General features: G+C 40.9%; 1 protein-coding gene across 1 annotated transcript in view; it reads left to right on the forward strand.

The window, feature by feature from the left end:
• The first annotated feature begins 11,926 nt into the window (after positions 1 to 11,926).
• LOC122040915 (DExH-box ATP-dependent RNA helicase DExH14-like) overlaps positions 11,927 to 18,698 on the forward strand; it is a 77,625-nt gene continuing 70,853 nt past the window's right edge. Inside the window, exons 1-2 of the mRNA XM_042600406.1 lie at positions 11,927 to 12,307; positions 12,475 to 12,527. Coding sequence (XP_042456340.1) covers positions 12,201 to 12,307; positions 12,475 to 12,527 — 160 coding nt within the window. The 5' untranslated portion in view covers positions 11,927 to 12,200. The remainder of the gene's footprint in view (positions 12,308 to 12,474; positions 12,528 to 18,698) is intronic.

Below are 18,698 nucleotides of genomic sequence, written 5' to 3' on the forward strand. Positions count from 1 at the left end.
CACTCACTGGGTTAATGTCTATCTATCATATAAGCCAAGTATACATGCATCTGAATATGATAATTGGCGTTGATCTCCAGTCTACATACGTACATGAAATACCCTACCCTAGTTGTGTCCCCTTTAGGGGTACCGCGGTTAAAATATAAGGTGTTATCATATGAGATATTGAGGTCGAAATTTAATTTATCTGAGTATGTCTTCCTCCGTGTCTTGACCATCTACACTGATGACTAATAGTCACTCCTAATTTACCTCCTCCGTGTTGGTATAGGGACGGATTGGTGGGGGCGCTGAAGAGAGTAAATCACATTTTTTGCCGGGAGTAGATCTTCTGATCCATACAAAAATGGACCAGGGGATGGACCACTAGCAATTGCGGCTGGATTATGGCCGTGATTCGATCGTAATTGGTTGTGATCCCTTTCTGGGTTCACCGCCCCCACCAGGTTATAGTTTAGGTCAGAGTGGATCGCCTGAGGCCGCCACCGCTTAGCGTCCGACAACCTAGACACTTGCCCACTTCTGGTGGCCTCCGGCCGTCCACGCCGACCCAAACTATAATTTGGTGGGATGGTAAACTCAAGGAAGGATAACAACCAATTACAGCCGAATCATCGCCACAATCTAGCCGCAATTGCAAGTGGTCTATCCCGTGGTCCTCTTTTTCATGGGCCAGAAGATCTGGTATACATGAAATACCCCTAGTTGTTCCTTCGTGGTTGTGTGATGGTTAAGACATAGAGTATTACCACATGAAGTCTCAAGGTCAAAACTCAGTGTGTTCGAGCATGTCTTCCCATGTGTCTTGGCCACCTACACTAATGACTAGTAATCACCCATAATTTACCTTCTCCGTATTGGCATAGGGATGGGTTGGCGAAAGCCAGATCCTCTGGTCCAGAATTTTCTGAACAAGAAGAGGTCTTATTCATTTATTAGTTGGATGGATTGGACTCTATCTATTTAACAGGTGGGATCCAGTCCACTCAACCAATGGATAAGCAAGGGACCAGGACTGGTCCAGAAATCTTGGACCGAGGATCCCTACCTAGATTGGCGAGGGTATGGGATGAATGAATCATCTTTTATCATATAAAATATCCCTAATTGATACTTACTTGAATATTCATTTATTTCATGATCAATTCTAATATAAAATTTTTAATATAAAATATCACATTGGATATTTGATGTTTTTCATATTAAAAAGTTATTGTGCGAAGATAAAATATCTTTCCTGATTTAGTTGTTCGTATTTTATTATCTAACTGATAATACTGGATCGTTAAGAATGAGTGATATTATTTTTTTCTCCAATGATCGAGTAGGACATGAGAATTAGTGGAGGATAAAATTAATGCTTTGGATGATACTTCACACCCCGGATTAGAAAAACGTGAGTGTTTGGCTTAATTATTGGACGTGCAGGAACCATCACTTTTTCTCCTTTAAAGAAACAAACCCCTTTTTAAAGGTTCAGTCGGATGTCTGTGAGTCCTTTTAGGGAATTCAGCTTTTTTTCCCTTCATCATTTAAATATGGTATTATAGAAAAATGCAAGATAATTAGAACAACACGCTGAAATAATTAATGTTTAGTCCTACTAGCTATTCTCTTTTTCTGTTGTAGTCATGATTGCTGCAATAATAGAAGGATAATATGATATGGGAAACATATTAATAAGTTGGAACTAATTTCTAATTTATGAACATATCGGTGTAATTTAACAAAAGGTTGATAAATAAAAAAGTATATTGAATCTGCTAGCATCGAATCTAAGATTATTGATTTAATTTTATGAAAAATTTTTATTGATCATTAGAGTAAATTGAAAAGTATTTATGATGGATGACTCATAAGTTCAATATCCCATGATTACATGCTCCATTGGGAAAACAAAAGGTTCATAAAAAAAAGATAGATCCGCTATGAATTGATGTGATGGTAATGGGCTTGACACTAGCAGTATGATTCTTCATGCACATACTCATGATGTCAACTCATATGATAAGTTGATGTGACAAATACATACAAACATTAAAGTCTAGCAGTTAATGGGAAATAATATATTATTTTTCATATAATATTTTAATTCTTCTTTCTTAGTATGCGATTACGATTCTTATAACGAGGGTGAATACATATTTTGTATTCAATCAGTTCACTATCTTCATTCTAAAATATCATACAATTATTTATACAACAATCAATTTTCGTTATAAGTAAATTTAAACCCTTGACTAATCTCTCTGTACTATAGAATTTATAAGTTATTAGGTAATCAGCAGAGAATAATTATGACATCAATTGACAAATGTTAACATCGTTATGAGAAATGATATTCTACCTTAATGTTCAATAACTTTGTAGTAATTGATAGTTGAGAATGACAAAATGGAATGTTTTTTCACACTTCTCTTTCATTAGCCTCTAACATGTCATATAGTTGTCAAACTTCATGTGTTGATATTTCATCTATATTAGAATTATCAGCTGCATTTATCGCGTCATGAATCATTGATTGCATTGTATTCTCATTAGATGATAATTCCCCTATATCAATTGTGTCAGATGAAAAAGCAAACGAAGCTCCAAATGAATGCAACAAATAAGGCTCTCAATGATAACTCACAATCATAATAATAGTGCGAAGAGCGAAACACAGCGGTTCGATGGTCGTCACACAATGGCTCGACGGTGGCACACAACAATGGTCGGATCTGCGATGAAAACGGTAGATACAACAGTTGTAAAGCCGCCAGAGTCGCTTGTAGGGATGTCGGAGTCGTCTGTAGAGACATTGAAGGTTGCTGTAGGGGCGTCAGAGAGGACATACAGTGGAGGCAGGAAGAGGGCAATGAAGGTGGTGCTATGAAGCCGACAAAGATCGTGGATCGACCAAGGGTTGCTGTGGGAGACGACAACCAAAGAGGGAGTGTAGCCGGCAGTAGCGACCCGGAGGCTTGCAGCAACGACGAGATTTGACCCGCAGGGGGTGCACGACGGCAGCGACCCGGAGGCTTGTGGCAACAACGGGATTTGACCGTGACTGCTCAAAATGCTGGCCGCTCGCGCACAGGAGGGGAGAGGGGAGCTACGACGCGCGGCGCGTGCCGACGAGAGGAGAGGGAGAGAGGAGAAGGCGATCTCGCTAACCAGGAATAGCCGGCGCCGAAGGCGATGAGTAGAAACAGTGTCGAGGGTGGGGTTGTCGTGGAGAAGGAGAAGATGACGACTCCCTCGTGCATGCCCTCAAGGAAAAAAATTTCTTCTATATCTTATCTAATTTGACGATCAATTATAAATTGATTTATTTATTTTTATATAAATTGGGATGGACTGTGAGATGCTTGATATGAGCATAATAACCTTTATTATAATGGTTATTGAAGAATGAATATTCAATTATACATTAAAAAAAGTGACATAATAAAAATGTTTTAGGTTTTTCGGATTTATGAAACTTAAAAAGTAAAATGAGTAATATGATAATAAAACGTGGAATCTGTCATTCAACGGCTCCACATGCTTGACCCACTATGGTAAAAAGGTGAATATGTTTGCCCCCAGCGCCCCCGTCAATCCGTCTGTCGTTCACTTGGCTACTAAGATTCATAAACTCTAGTACTTACCCTGGAAGTCTAGAGGTCGAATCCTGGGGAAGGCAAAAATCTACTGGCCAGGGATGGGAAGACCTAGTGAGTAACGGCACGGCCGAGGGTCGTCGGTCGACGACATAAGGGGTTGCCAGTTGGGCCGCCCAAGGGCCCGCCAAATGGGCCGCCAGTTGGGCAACCCAAGGGGACGTGTCATTACAATAAAAAGGTCCAACTGGCAGCCCATTTGGCGGTCCCTTGGGCGGCCCAACTGGCGAGCCCTTATGTCGTCGACTGACGACCCTCGGTCGTGCCGTTACTCACTAGGACTTCTCATCCCTGGCCAGTGGATTTTTGCCTTCCCCAGGATTCGAACTCTAGACCTCCAGGCTAAGTACTAGAGTTTATAAATCCTAGTAGCCAAGTGAGTGTCACTGGCCAGGGGTGGGAAGTCCTAGTGAGTAATGACACGGTCGAGGGTCGTCGGTCGACGATATAAGGGGTCGCCAGTTGGGTCGCCCAAGGGGCCGAGGGGCCGGGTCGTTACAATAAAAAGGCCTTTTATTGTAACGACCCGCCCCCTTGGGCGGCCTAACTGACGGCCCATTTAGTGGCCCCTTATGTCGTCGACCTACGATCCTTGGCCGTGTCGTTAATCACTAAGTCTTCCCACCCCTAACCGGTGGATTTTTGTCTTCCCCAGGATTCGAACTTTAGACCTCCAGGCCAAGTACTAGAGTTTATGAATCATAGTAGCCAAGTGAGTGCCTCACTTGGCTACTAAGATTCATAAACTCTAGTACTTAGCCTGGAGGTCTAGAGTTCGAATCCTTGGGAAGGCAAAAATCCACTGGCCAGGGATGGGAAGTCCTAGTGAGTAACGACACGACCAAGGGTCGTCGGTCGACGACATAAGGGGCCGCCCAAGTGGCCGAGGGGTCCGGTCGTTACAATTGCAAATAAATTGTCACACCCCAGGTAGTTCCTACCGATAAAATTTCGGCAGCATCTCCCTTGTATAGGTGACAATATGAATTTCAGAATACATATATCAAGCCATCGACCCACACGACCGGAACAATACAATACAAACACTATAACAATCCACGCAGTTTAATATACAGCCTCTGGCTGTCAACAAAATGTATAAAAAGGAAAGACGATCTAGAAATTATCGTAGATATATGTAAACTCCTACTTCACTACAACAAAGAAAACACAATCAACAAAATAATGGAAATATCGCAGCGGAAAACATAAGAAGCAAACCTAAAGAGTCAAACATAAAGTCCTCAATACAAGAACTCACATCACCGGTATATAACGACATAGAAAGAATACAAAACATCTACTACCGAAAATCGTCGCAACAATGGGGGGCTAGCGACTGGAATCTCCCGACGACCTCAGCCTGAAAAGTGGTAATATAACGGTGTGAGTCCAAGAACTCAGCAGGTAACCAATATATATGTACAGTAACATATAACTACCAGCAATAACCTATGGTATAGTCTCCTAAACCATAGAACCTATAGTACAGTCTCCTAACAGTATAACAGATATGCATAGCTGAATAAACTGTAGTAACTAACAATAAGCATGTAATACAGTCTACAGCAAGAATAATAAGAAATCCATAACTGAAATAAACTGTACTCACTTGCAAATCCTCTAAGCTGTAACTGTGAACATACACAGGTAAAAATAGTCAGAGCAAATAAGTATGTATCCTGTATGCATGTCAATCATATGCAGTCACCAAAATGCATCATCCAATATGCAACAATCACAATAAATGCAATATGTGCATATGATGTCATATGATATGGTCACCCCTGACGCCAGTCAGCTATCTCACACGCGATGGTGAGACCGAGTGGGTAGGGATGTGACACCGTGCACTCTACCGTCACTACCCCTGATGAGTGATCGAGTGGACGGGATGTTGTCGGAGTACACCTATCCTCCTCCCTCATATCATAGTGAGGGAGCGCAATGCTCTCATCTCCCGGTACGCTATGACGGGAGGGACCCCGGGGTGCTACCACGCTGCAGTCACACTACCCATAAGCGGACCAGCGAGCACTACAGAGCAACTGTCATACACACCCTGAGTGCTGTGCCACTACCCATGCAGTGGTCACGTTGTGTGCAGGCCCATGTAACTGGCCGACGAGCTCAACAATAATGGAGTCGTCAATCGCCCAGCATGCAATCATGCGGGATGGTGCATGATGCTACAGTATGTCATACCTGAACATATCCTCCTCCATATACATAGGTGCCGAAAAGATAAACACGTATATAACAAGGATAATAACTATAGGAATCCAACATCACATATCCAACATGTCAATATACTATTCCAGTATCAAGAGAAACACAATAAATAGCTTTATCTCTATGAACACAGATAAGCATAGCGAGAAAGAAAAGCATACTAAGGTATAACAGCTAACAGTAGAAGCATGTATCAGGTATCAACTAAACTAAAATCAGGGAAGTACTAAAACTACCAATCACTAGTAATTATATATAAACTGCACGTATCATAAGACAATATCAACAAGATAAGTCAAAGGGTACCCACCTCAAATATAGGGTCGTATCAATACAAATCAGATTTGTCACTTCATCAAAATTAAATAATATATATATATATATATATATATATATATATATATATATATATATATATATATATATATATATATATATATATATATATATATATATAATTTAGCTAAATCAAATAAATAGCTAAATAAAATCCCTAAAACTAAATTAGGGCAAAACCCTAATCACATCAATCTCACCTACCTAATAAATCTAACGGTTAATTAGAGTTAGTTACCTAATCCATAATCACAAATTAGATTAGTAATCTAAAACCTAAATCCCATTACACATGATCTACAACTAAGATCAATTATCTAAAACAAAGAACAAAACCTATACACCTTACCTCGATCAAGCTGCTGTAAATTGCTGAAACCAAGCAAATCTGCTAGATGAGGTTGCTGCCGGAACTAGAAACGCTGCTGGAAACCAAGCTCACCTTCACAGATCCTCACTGGATTCAATCCTTCCTACTGATCGGATGCAAATAACATCTCAGGCGATCAAGAATCAACACCACAGAATAGAATCAGATGCTCGGCTTTGCTCCCTAGCGAGCACTTGGTGATCTCGGCCAAGAATCTGTAGCCGACAGCCAAGATCCCTCTCCGACGATGGTTCTAGAGCACAGATCAAAGAGAGAGCGAGGATAAATATAGAGAAGAGCCCTAATCTAGCCAATACATAGATCTAGCGACACCCTACCTCCAAGATCGCTCCTCGATGGTGTCTCTTGATCCAAATCCGATCGTGAAGAGGTGGATCACACTGTGAGCAGTGCGAGGAGAGGAAACAGGAAGTTGATTGGTTGGGAGACGACGCGAGATCTGGTCCTTCACCGTGCCCTAGCCACAGCACCTTCGGCGATCGACTACAAACTCCACCGATCAGCAACTCCTCGACCGAAGACAGCCTGAGCTCCGTTGGTTTCCGTTGTGCTCTAGCAAGCTTCGGCGAATGAAGATGATCGTCGAAGGTAGAAGCTCTACTCCCGTCGACGTCGGTTCGTCCGTGAGAGAGGCAGAGAGAAGAGTCGAGGAGAAAGGCCGGGGAAGAGGAGTGGATCGACGATTTGGGGAAGAAAAGTAAAAGAAAATGAATTTATAAATAAAACATTTCCTCACTTAAACGAGTATCCCAAACAGGCCTAATCCGAACCCATTAATTCATCCCCACAAAACCCGTCGTACGAGTTCCGAAAAATTCCCAGAAAATTTCTAAAATTTTCGAAAAGATTCTATAAGGCTATTTCTCAAATAACCCTAATAATTAAATTTTTCGATATCTTACATCCTCCCCTACTAATAAAAATTTGGTCCCCAAATTTCGCTATAACCAACAGTAAACACTAAAATATAACCAAACAGTATAAATGCTGAAAGGAACTCTAACCCACATACCTCAAGTAAACATACGAGGGTATCGAGCTCGGATCGTATCCTCCAGCTCCCAAGTAGCCTCCTCGTCAGAATGATGCAGCCATCCGACTTTAACCAGCGGGGTCGTCTTGTTCCGCAGCTGACGCTCTCTATGGTCCAGAATCTGTACCGGAATCTCCTCATATGTAACGTCAGGCTGAATAGGAACTAATATATCTGACAGAACATGGGATGGGTCGGATACGTATCTCCTCAGCATAGATACAAGGAATACATCATGAATGCCTGCTAGAGATGGTGGTAGCGCCAATCGGTAAGCTACTACTCCAATCCTCTCCAAGATTTGGAACGACCCAATATATCGTGGAGCTAACTTACCTCGAAGACAAAATCTCTTCACCCCTTTCCTGGGTGAAACTCTCAGAAATATATGATCATCAATAGAGAACTCCAGGGGTCTCCGTCTCCGGTCAGCATAACTCTTCTGACGGTCCTGCGCCTCTGACATCCTCCGTCTGATAGTACGAACCAACTCTGTCTCTTGCTGAGCTCTCTTAGGGCCTAACAGCTGGGCCTCCCCAACCTCCTCCCAGAGGATGGGTGTCCGACAAGGTTTACCATACAACGCTTCAAACGGTGCCATCTGAATAGCCGAATGATAGCTGTTGTTGTAGGCGAACTCCACCAATGGCAGGTGGTCCTCCCAGCTGCCTCCGAAGTCCATAACACAAGACCTCAGCAAGTCCTCCAAAGTCTGAATAGTCCGCTCTGACTGTCCATTTGTCTGCGAATAGAATGCCATACTGAAACGGAGCTGCGTGCCCAAGGCCTGCCGCAGACTCTGCCAGAATCGGGACATAAACCGTAGGTCTCTATCCGATATAATGCTCAACGGAACACCATGCAATCTGATAATATCTCGATAGTATAACTCTACTAATCGATCCAGAGAAGCAGTCTTCCAGATCGCTAAAAAGTGTGCGGATTTGGCTAATCGGTCAACAATTACCCAAACCGCATCATGGCCTCATTGAGTCCTAGGCAATCCTACCACAAAATCCATAGTAATGTGCTCCCATTTCTACTCTGGAATAGGGATCCTCTGAAGTACACCAGCAGGTCTCTGGTGCTCAGCCTTCACCTGCTGACATGCAAGACATCTAGCTATAAACTCTGTGATGTCTTTCTTCATACCGTTCCACCAATAGGAACGCCTCAAATCGCGATACATACGAGTTCCACCTGGGTGGATAGCAAATCTAGAGCGATGAGCCTCCTGAAGTAACTCCTCCATGACCGGGTGAGACTGAGACACATATAATCTACCTCGGAAATAAACAATACCCTCATCATCTCGTGTAAACTCGGTCTGCTACCCGGAAGCTATCGGGCTGCCAATGAACTGTAAATGCTGATCTCCGGCCTGGGCCTCTCGGATCCTCATCATAATCGACGACTGAGCAACCATGGTAACAAGAATACCCTGCTCCGTCCGTCCCTGCTCCTCAATGCTTAAATCGGAGAATCCCTGAATCAAGTCCGTGACTAAAACTCGGTGACAAGATAAAGTCCCTCTGGACTTCCTGCTAAGTGCATCAGCAACCACATTAGCTTTACCCGGATGATAGCTAATAGTACAATCATAATCCTTCAGGAACTCCATCCATCTCTTCTGTCGGAGATTGAGTTCCTTCTGTGTGAAAATATATTTGAGACTCTGATAATCAGTAAGAATCTTAAAAGCAATACCATAAAGATGATGTCGTCAAATCTTCAAAACAAAGATAATAGCGGCTAGCTCTAAATCATGTACTGGGTAATTCTTCTCATGCTCCTTCAACTGACGAGAAACATAGGAGACTACCCTACCTGCTGCATCAAAACAGCGCCCAAGCCCTGCAAAGATGCGTCTGTGTAAAGTACAAATCCGTCCTCTCTGGAAGGTAAAACTAAAATTGGTGCCGATACTAATCTCCGCTTTAGCTCCTGAAAGCTGGTCTCACAGGCCTCTGACCAAGTGAATTTCACGCCTTTCCTGGTCAGACGTGTCAACGGCATGGCAATGCTGGAGAAACCCTCAATAAATCGTTTGTAATATCCAGCCAATCCTAAGAAACTACGGATCTCCTAGACTGACTTCGGCTGCTACCAGTTAGTGATAGCCTCGATCTTTTAAGGATCTACTAAAATACCTCAGCTTGACACCACGTGTCCCAAAAAACCAACTGAGGATAGTCAAAAAGCACACTTGTTGTACTTCGCATACAGATGATGTCATCGTAGAGTCTCCAAGACTATGCGAAGATGCTGCGCATGCTCCTCCTCGAAACGTGAATAGATTAATATATCATCGATAAACACAATAACAAACTGATCTAAGTACTCCAGAAAGATACGGTTCTTCAGATCCATAAATACTGCAAGAGCATTGGTAAGCCCAAGTGACATTACCAAAAACTCGTAATATCTGTATCTGGTGCGGAATGCTGTCTTCTGAATATCAGAATCTTTGACTCTCAACTGATGATATCCAGACCACAGATCAATCTTATAATACACTGATGTATCTCTGTGTTGATCAAATAAATCCTCAATCCGTGGCAAGGGGTACTTATTTCTGATAGTCATTGCATTCAGCTGCCTATAATCGATGCACAACTTCAGAGTACTATCCTTCTTCTTGGCGAATAATACCGGAGAATACTAAGGCGGAATACCATGGGGTTCTCCACAAGGACACCGGAATGCTCCTGCCCATGCATGCCATATGCAGCTGCTGCAGGAGGAGCTGTCCTCTGCCGACGATGCGAAGATGGGTTTTCGACCCGCCTCGCTGAGTCCCGGACTGACCAAACTGTCCTCCCAGAACAGAAATCCCGGAAGCTACATGTTGAGCCTTCAGCGAACAATCTCGGCTCAAGTGCCCAGGTAGTTTGTAATAATGACAAACTGACTGTCCCAGGGTGCATGCAGAGGTGATGTGATATCGGGGTCCGCATCAGGTGCAGTAAGGGTCACCAGTGGGTTGTTTCCGGTTCTGCTGAGAAGACCGAGAACGTCCAGATGAAGATCGTCCTGACTTTTGGGGTCGTCTAGATGACCCAGAAGTATCCTGACCCATTTGAGTACGACTGCTCTGCTGCTGTCCCGTAGTTTGTGGTTGCTGGATCTGTCAGGAAGTCCAATCAGTCTACTTCCTCTTCTTGTCTGCATTCATTCTCTGATGAGCAGACTCAATCATAAGAGTTCTATCCAGTGCCTATGTGTATGATGAACTACCAAAACCGACAAACTTCACCTGAAGATGCCCGTCCAGTCCCTGGACAAACTGAAGCATACGAGATCTATCCTCGGCAACTAACTCAGGACAGAATCTGGCCAACCGATTAAATTCGGCATTATACTCCATCACTGAGCAGTTATTCTGCCGAAGACGCAGAAAATCCTGCCGATGTGTCATCTGATACGCACGGGGAAAATACTGACTCTCAAATGTCTCCCTAAATCTCGTCTAGGTAATATGCTGATCGTCTATAATCGAGCACTGTATGTCCCACCAGATCTCTGCCTCATCTCGTACCTCAAGTACGCAGTAGTAGGCACGACTGGAGGGGGTGCCGGGTATACTGAAGGTGATACTACTAGTGGTACAATCGAGGTATGTACCTCTGAAGTCGGAACCATCGAGGTCTTATAATCCGACGTGCCTATAATAACCTGACGAGTCTATCCCTGACAAACAGGCTCGACCCTAGCAGATTTCTCTGGAGACTCTGTCTCCAAAGAATCTATCGACCTCTTACGGGGACGACCACGTCTCAGTACCGGAACACGTGTAGGTGTTATATCTATAAACAAAATGTTACCCAGATATCACTACAGGTATGAGAACTATAAAATTTCCTAATTTACCTATTTACCGTTTGGAGATGTCCTGTCGCTGCTTAATCCCCAAATAGAACCTCGTTAAAATATACCTCGGAATTCCAAAACGAGAAAATCGATGAAAATCCATACAAATCCGAAAATATCCAGATAAGCTCGCAAGACTCGTAAAAACATACCGATATCGCAAACGATGCTCTGATACCAAAAATATTGGTATCAGATAAACTCACAAATCACAAACACGAAGGAGATAAATTACGGGTAACTACTAACCTTTGAAATAATGACTAACATATAAGGAAGATATTTATATCGACTTTATCGAGATTCGAACCCTAAATCATAATAACACCTCATGCATTAATTACTAGACCCATTCGCTAGCAGAAGGTAAATCAGAAAATTATAAACCATTTTATAACCTCCCTAATTCTTTCCTACTCCTCCGTCTGACATATCGATCGGATATCGGATGCATAGGGTTCGGAGGAAATTGCATCCCCAGTGAAAAAGCGCTGCTTCAGAGCATCTCCGCCGTAAACTCTTCGCGTCCACGTTCCTCCGCTTGCTTCTGTCGCAGCGCATTAGCCGCAGTGATCGCAGGAATCCGGCAGCGGTGCGGGTCGTGCACAGCGCCTCTTTGTGTGGCAGCTCACCTGGATCGTCCGAATTCACTCTCTGGCGAAGAAGAAACGGGAAGTTGACCAGGGTAGAGATGTTGGTTCCTTTGCCGCGGTTGACGAGTTCTTTCAGGGCTCCCTACGACGTTGATCAGGCGTACCTCCGCCGCAAGAGGATACTACGGAACCTAAAGTCGAGAAGGTAGATTGGATTTATGCCATCCACCTCTGAACTCAACAGTATATTATGCGTGTCAATTATATACGAGTCTGATTGAATAGCGCGCTTCGATCTGGGGTATTGTGGTGTGGTTGATTGACTTGTTTCTGTTGCTGAGTATAGTTGCTTTCTTTTGCCTCTTCTGTTAGGGCCAACGATGAACCTGAACTTGCTCGGAAGCTGATTCCTCACTGGGACGAAGGTAAAAACTGGTACCATTTGGCTGTAATTTTTTCTTCTTAGTCCGTCTTCCTTCTCAATATAGTTGTCCAATTCGAATTCCTTCCAGATATTGTTAAATCTCTTTGGTAAGGTTGATACCAGGGATGCTTGTATGAGTTGTACTTTATAAGTCTAGGGATTGATCTCCAATCATTGATGAGGAATTTAACATCTTGTGTCTATACCGCTCTTAAACTGGTGTGTATTTATTTATTATGCTCGACTTGTTAACAAAATTGTAAATTGACTCCCACCAAGTGATGTGGTAAAATTTTCAACAATGATTTTTCAAATAAGGAGACAGAAAGATCAATTAAGATTGACATGGGTTCTGATGTATTATTGGTTGAGTTTGTTGGTAGAGGTAACCAAGTAATACAAGAAAATGACTAGAGTGATAAAGATCCTTTGGTGAGAAGACAACCTGATTAACGAGGTAACTCATTAAGGAGAGATAACATCAGGTGAGAACTGCATCTCCCAAGCTTGGGTACATTCATATTTAACATCATAGTGCATGTAATATCAAGTAGATGTATGCTTGCTAACACCATTTTGTTGAAAGTTGTAAACATATATGGTTTGGTGAATAATGTCTTGTGAAGCACAAAAAATGGAAAAGCTAATTCTGTGCAACATGCAAAAATATAACAAGTTGAAAATGCTTTTTTTTGGAATGCATCAAGAACCTTAGAATCAATTTTCATGTAAATTTGTCATACATGTGGAATCATTGATAAAGGTAAAGAAATAATGAAATTAACCATGTATAGAAATTAGACTTGATTTGTGAGATTGAACTATGCTAAAGGAGAAATAAGTACTTTCATGATTATTAGAAGGAAATGATGTGCGCCAATGTTAACCAATCTCATAGATTCACATTGGAGTTTAGTTTGGTGGAATAATAATAAAATCTCTTATTTTGAATATAGAAGGATGGCCAATCTAACAATTACATGGTATAAAGTTATGCTTTTGGTAGAAAAAGTCCTAGCAAAGAGCTGTTTGTCTAAGTAGTAGACTTCACCAAATATTCTCTTCCTCGGCAAATCCTAAACAATACAATGGAATGAGGGATGGAAAGAACCCAAAGCGGAGGCAATCATAACAAAGTTAAATAAATCATTTTTTAATAAAGTTTAGAATTGTTCATACTTGAATAAATTGAAATTCAATTGTTGTTGTTGAGGGAGTTGTAAAAGAGAAAGAGATAATATATTTCAATAATCTAATTTGCTTACATATACGTATTTATATACATAAGGAGGGAAAGAGGATCCTATACTTATGGTATGTCTATCAATCATTAATTACAATAAATCTGAATCCCTATAATCAAGCTAAGCTAAATCAATCGTAATCCCTACAATTAAGGGAATCTTTGAAAGTATTCAACACTCCCCCTCAAGCTGGAGCATATATGTCAATCATATCTAGCTTGTCACAAAGTTCTGAGAATTGTTTTTCTCCTAATGCTTTAGTGACGACATCGACAACTTGGTTGGATGATGATGTGAATAGAGTGACAATTTTCTAACTCATTACACACGAATAAAGAGTGACAGTGAACCTCAATATGCTTAGTCCTCTCATGAGAAACTATGTTTATGTGAATAAGCTGCTTGATTATCACAGTACATTGGAACCTAATTCTTCAAGCAAATTTTGCAGCCATAACATATCGGCTACAATCTATACTTGGCTTCGGCAGTCGATCTAGCAATAATAGTTTGTTTCTTACTATGCTATATTACTAAATTTTCCTCTACATAAGTACAATACCTAGAAGTAGACCGTCTATTGGTCTTATCCAACATAGTCGACATGAGAATAAGCTTCGATCTTTAGGTGCCCATTTCTCTTAAATGACAATCCTTTACATGGAGATTTCTTAATGTACTTGAGAATCCTGATAACGATATCCCAGTGAACTTGCTTCGACTTATCCCAGTGAACTTGCTTCGACTTAATGTAACTTGGCCAGAACACATGAATGACTACGCCAGGTGGTATCAGTTCCACGATCACGACTACTATTATAATGAAAGAACCCACAATCGTCGCGAGCCGCCATAGCCGAAGTGTCAGAAGATGAGGAAAAACTGGTGTCAGGACAGTATGTGGTCACACGAAGAACTCGAGATAGAGTATTCGATAACGTGAGAATGTTATCACTTGCCAGTAGATTATTCACAACCGGTCATAGAGTGGAATCCAAACCGGATAGGAACTTCACAACCAAGAATTCCTCCTATTGGTTCTTTCGAGTCTGAGCGTCACAAGAGAACAGATGGTATAGCGGAATTTCATCGACAACCCCCTTAAGAGTAGCAAAATAGTTACTAACAGATTGACCATCCCGACGAAGAGAGAAGAGCTTTTCATATAATTCGAAAACTCGAGAAACGTTCTTGTCATTCGAATACAGGCCCCGTAAGACATCTCACATCTCCTTAGCACTTTCCACAAAGATAATATTACTACTCATGAACTCCTCCATGCCGTTGAGAAGCTAAGCCATAACATAACAATCGTCTGAAACCTAATTTGAATATTTCAAATCTTTAGGGTCAGGACAGTCTGTAGTCACACGAAGAACCCGAGATAGAGTATTCGATAACGTGAGAATGTTATCACTTGCCAGTAGATTATCCACAACCGGTCGTAGAGTGGAATCCAAACCGGATAGGAACTTCGCAACCAAGAATTCCTCCTATTGGTTCTTTCGAGTCTGAGCATCACAAGAGAACAGATGGTATAGCGGAATTTCATCGACAACCCCCTTAAGAGTAGCAAAATAGTTACTAACAGATTGACCATCCTGGCGAAGAGAGAAGAGCTTTTCATATAATTCGAAAACTCAAGAAACATTCTTGTCATTCGAATACAGGCCTCGTAAGACATCTCACATCTCCTTAGCACTTTCCACAAAGATAACATTAGTGCTCACGAACTCCTCCATGCCGTTGAGAAGCCAAGCCATAACATAACAATCGTCTGAAACCTAATTTGAATATTTCAAATCTTTAGGGTCAGGACAGTCTGTGGTCACACGAAGAACCCGAGATAGAATATTCGATAACGTGATAATATTATCACTTGCCAGTAGATTATCCACAATCGGTCGTAGAGTGGAATCCAAACTGGATAGGAACTTCGCAACCAAGAATTCCTCCCACTGATTCTTTCGAGTCTGAGCGTCACAAGAGAGCAGATGGTATAGCAGAATTTCATCGACAACCCCCTTAAGAGTAGCAAAATAGTTACTAACAGATTGACCATCCTGGCGAAGAGAGAACTTTTCATATAATTTGAAAACTTGAGAAACGTTCTTGTCATTCGAATACAGGCCTCGTAAGACATCTCGCATCTCCTTAGCACTTTCCATAAAGATAACATTAGTGCTCATGAACTCTTCCATGTTGTTGAAAAGCCAAGCCATAACATAACAATCGTCTAAAACCCAATCTGAATATTTTGAATCTTTAGGGTCAGGAGGAGTGGACAGAATATGTTTTTTATTCTTGTGAAATCCTATGAATAATTCAAATGAACGTAACCACAAGAGATAGTTGGTCCATTCAATTTAATAGTGGTAGCCAAGTTGGGTTTAGAATCTGAAGACTTCATCGTAGGAAGAAATTAGAGGCCGAACCTGAGTAGTAGCAGATTAGGGCCGCGCTGGTTGATCCACTAGTGGTAGCCGCAGTAGAAGGCGGCAGCAAGGGACGTCGACGTCGAAATTGGCAGCAAAGGACGTCGGTACCAAAATTGGCAGCAAGGGATTTCAGTGCCGAAATCGGCAACAAAGGACATCAACATTGAATTCAGCAGTAAGTAGGGGTGTAATCGAGCCGAGTCGAACTTTTGAATGTTTGGGATTGACTCGTTTATAATCGAGCCGAGCTTGAGCTTTATTTAACGAATATATTCATGACTCACAAGCTTATTCGATCTTTTATCGAGCCTGAACGAGCTTAATAAATATAAATTATAAATTTAAATATTCATTAAAAATTAAATTATATATTTAGAGAAAATTATAATATTCTTATTAAAATTTATAATTTTATTCTAATAAATAAATTTAATATATTTGTCTATATGTTTCATAAGTAGAGTGTAAAATTTATAAATTCAATATCAAAACTATTATTTTTATATTTAACGAACATGCTCACGAGCTAATGAGCTGAATATTGTGAAGCTTGAGCTTGACTTGTTTATCTTAACTAACCTCATTAAACGAGCTCAAGCGAGCTTTTATCGAATCGAGCTTCGAATAGCTCATGAGCGACTTGATTCATTTACACCCCTAGCAACAAGGGACGTCAGCACCGAAATCGGTAGGGGGCGTCGGTAGTACCGGAGGCGCAACAATAGTAGTGGTGGCAAAAAAAAAAACCTAATTTGCTACCATGTAGAAGAGAAGGAGAAGGAGAACTTGTTGGGATACCATATAAAAGAGAGAGATAATATATTCCAATAATCTAATTTGCTTACATATAGGCATTTATATACATAAGGAGGAAAAGATGATCCTATAATTATGGTATGCCTATCAATATTAATTACAACCAATCTTAATCCCTATAATCAAGTTAATCTAAATCAATCATAATCCCTACAATTAAGGGAATTTTTGGAAGTATTCAACAGGAGTAAACTCAGAAGGTGAAGTGGCTATGGTGGTTTCTTAGAGTAGCTTTTGCATTGAGTGGTTGCTAATTTTTTTTCTCAACAATTTTATGACAGATGGTTAGTGCGACCACAATGAATGTTAGGAGAGTATAAAAGAACTTCTATGTTTACATCTTTGGATCTTTAGCTCCTTGAATTTGTCCAGCTGAGCTACAACTTGATAAGGGGTGGTAGCACATGCTAGAGGTGCATGAAGAACTCATGCCAAGACATTCGAGATTCTTTGTATGATGTTTCAGAATCTTTGGGTCTGTAAAAATAGGATGATATATGTCCTATTTATCTTAAAGTGTAGCACTTTATTTGTTCATAGAACACTCATTTTATTTTAAATTGAAGATGCCTTTGTATTCCTAATATGTGGGAGGCATTTTGCATGTATGAGTACATCCTCTGAACAACATTCTATATTCTTTTAAAGGAAAGAGCCATGCAAAAATAGTAAGTTGCAAACTTTGCCATGCTAAGTAGGTGACATCTTTCTCATTTGGGAGACATGAGATGACTTTCATTTCCATAAGAGCTAACAACAACTTCAAATGCTTGAATTTAGAGGAGATAATTGGGACCATTGAATTTAATATTGATTTCAATAGTACTATTGGATTTAGAAATCATTGGTAGACGAGGATGCCATCATGATAAGAAGATAACAAGAACAAGTTTGTAGATTTCCAAGAAGCATAACAATGGACAAGGAATTAGGTTTAATTTTACATGGTGTGCTAGGGTGTGGATTGAGGGTTATGAAATGTCACATGTGCTGAGGTGGGTTGCTCTTGCTCAGGAGGGGGAAGATAGGAGAAGGGTTAAGGCAGTGATGATCGAGGAAAGGGGTTAGGATGAGAGATGGGCAAGCAAGAAGCGATCTCGGTGAGGTAAGGGTGGAGCCGAGTAGTCTCTAATATTAAATATTAGTTAAATGAAAGTTAAAAGAAAGCTTGATTGTTTTTATTGTAGCAAGTAGTATTATAGTCCATGTAGTTATAAATTCAAGAGTAACTAACTAATTACTAGGAAAATATATTAGGTAAACATGAGACTAAGTTATTTGTACCTATTGTTTTTAACAACAAAAAAGCAATTAAAGTAGGGCTAAAATTTAATGATTTACATACTCATTGTCTCGAAATAGGTAAGTTATGTTGAATAAAAAGAGAGTAGCAGTAAGCGTAGAAGTAGTGGAAGAGGGTTGACTATCATTGTGGTGGAAGAGGGAGGATAGTAAGTTAATGTGGTGAAAGGTTGTTGAGGTTTGTGAATTGTAGTAGAAGATAAAAGAAAGATATGAAAAATGATGAGGGAAGGGAGGCTAGTAAAGATTGACATAGGAAAGTGAGGTTGTTGAAGGGTTGTGATTGAATGGCTGAGTTCTCTTGTCATAATATTGTTGCTACGGTTTGTTGTAGAAGATATGTATTGATGGAAAATTGACAAGTTCCATAAG

The sequence above is a fragment of the Zingiber officinale genome, chromosome 2A, assembly GCF_018446385.1.
Source record: "Zingiber officinale cultivar Zhangliang chromosome 2A, Zo_v1.1, whole genome shotgun sequence".
Classification (NCBI taxonomy): Eukaryota; Viridiplantae; Streptophyta; class Magnoliopsida; order Zingiberales; family Zingiberaceae; genus Zingiber; species Zingiber officinale.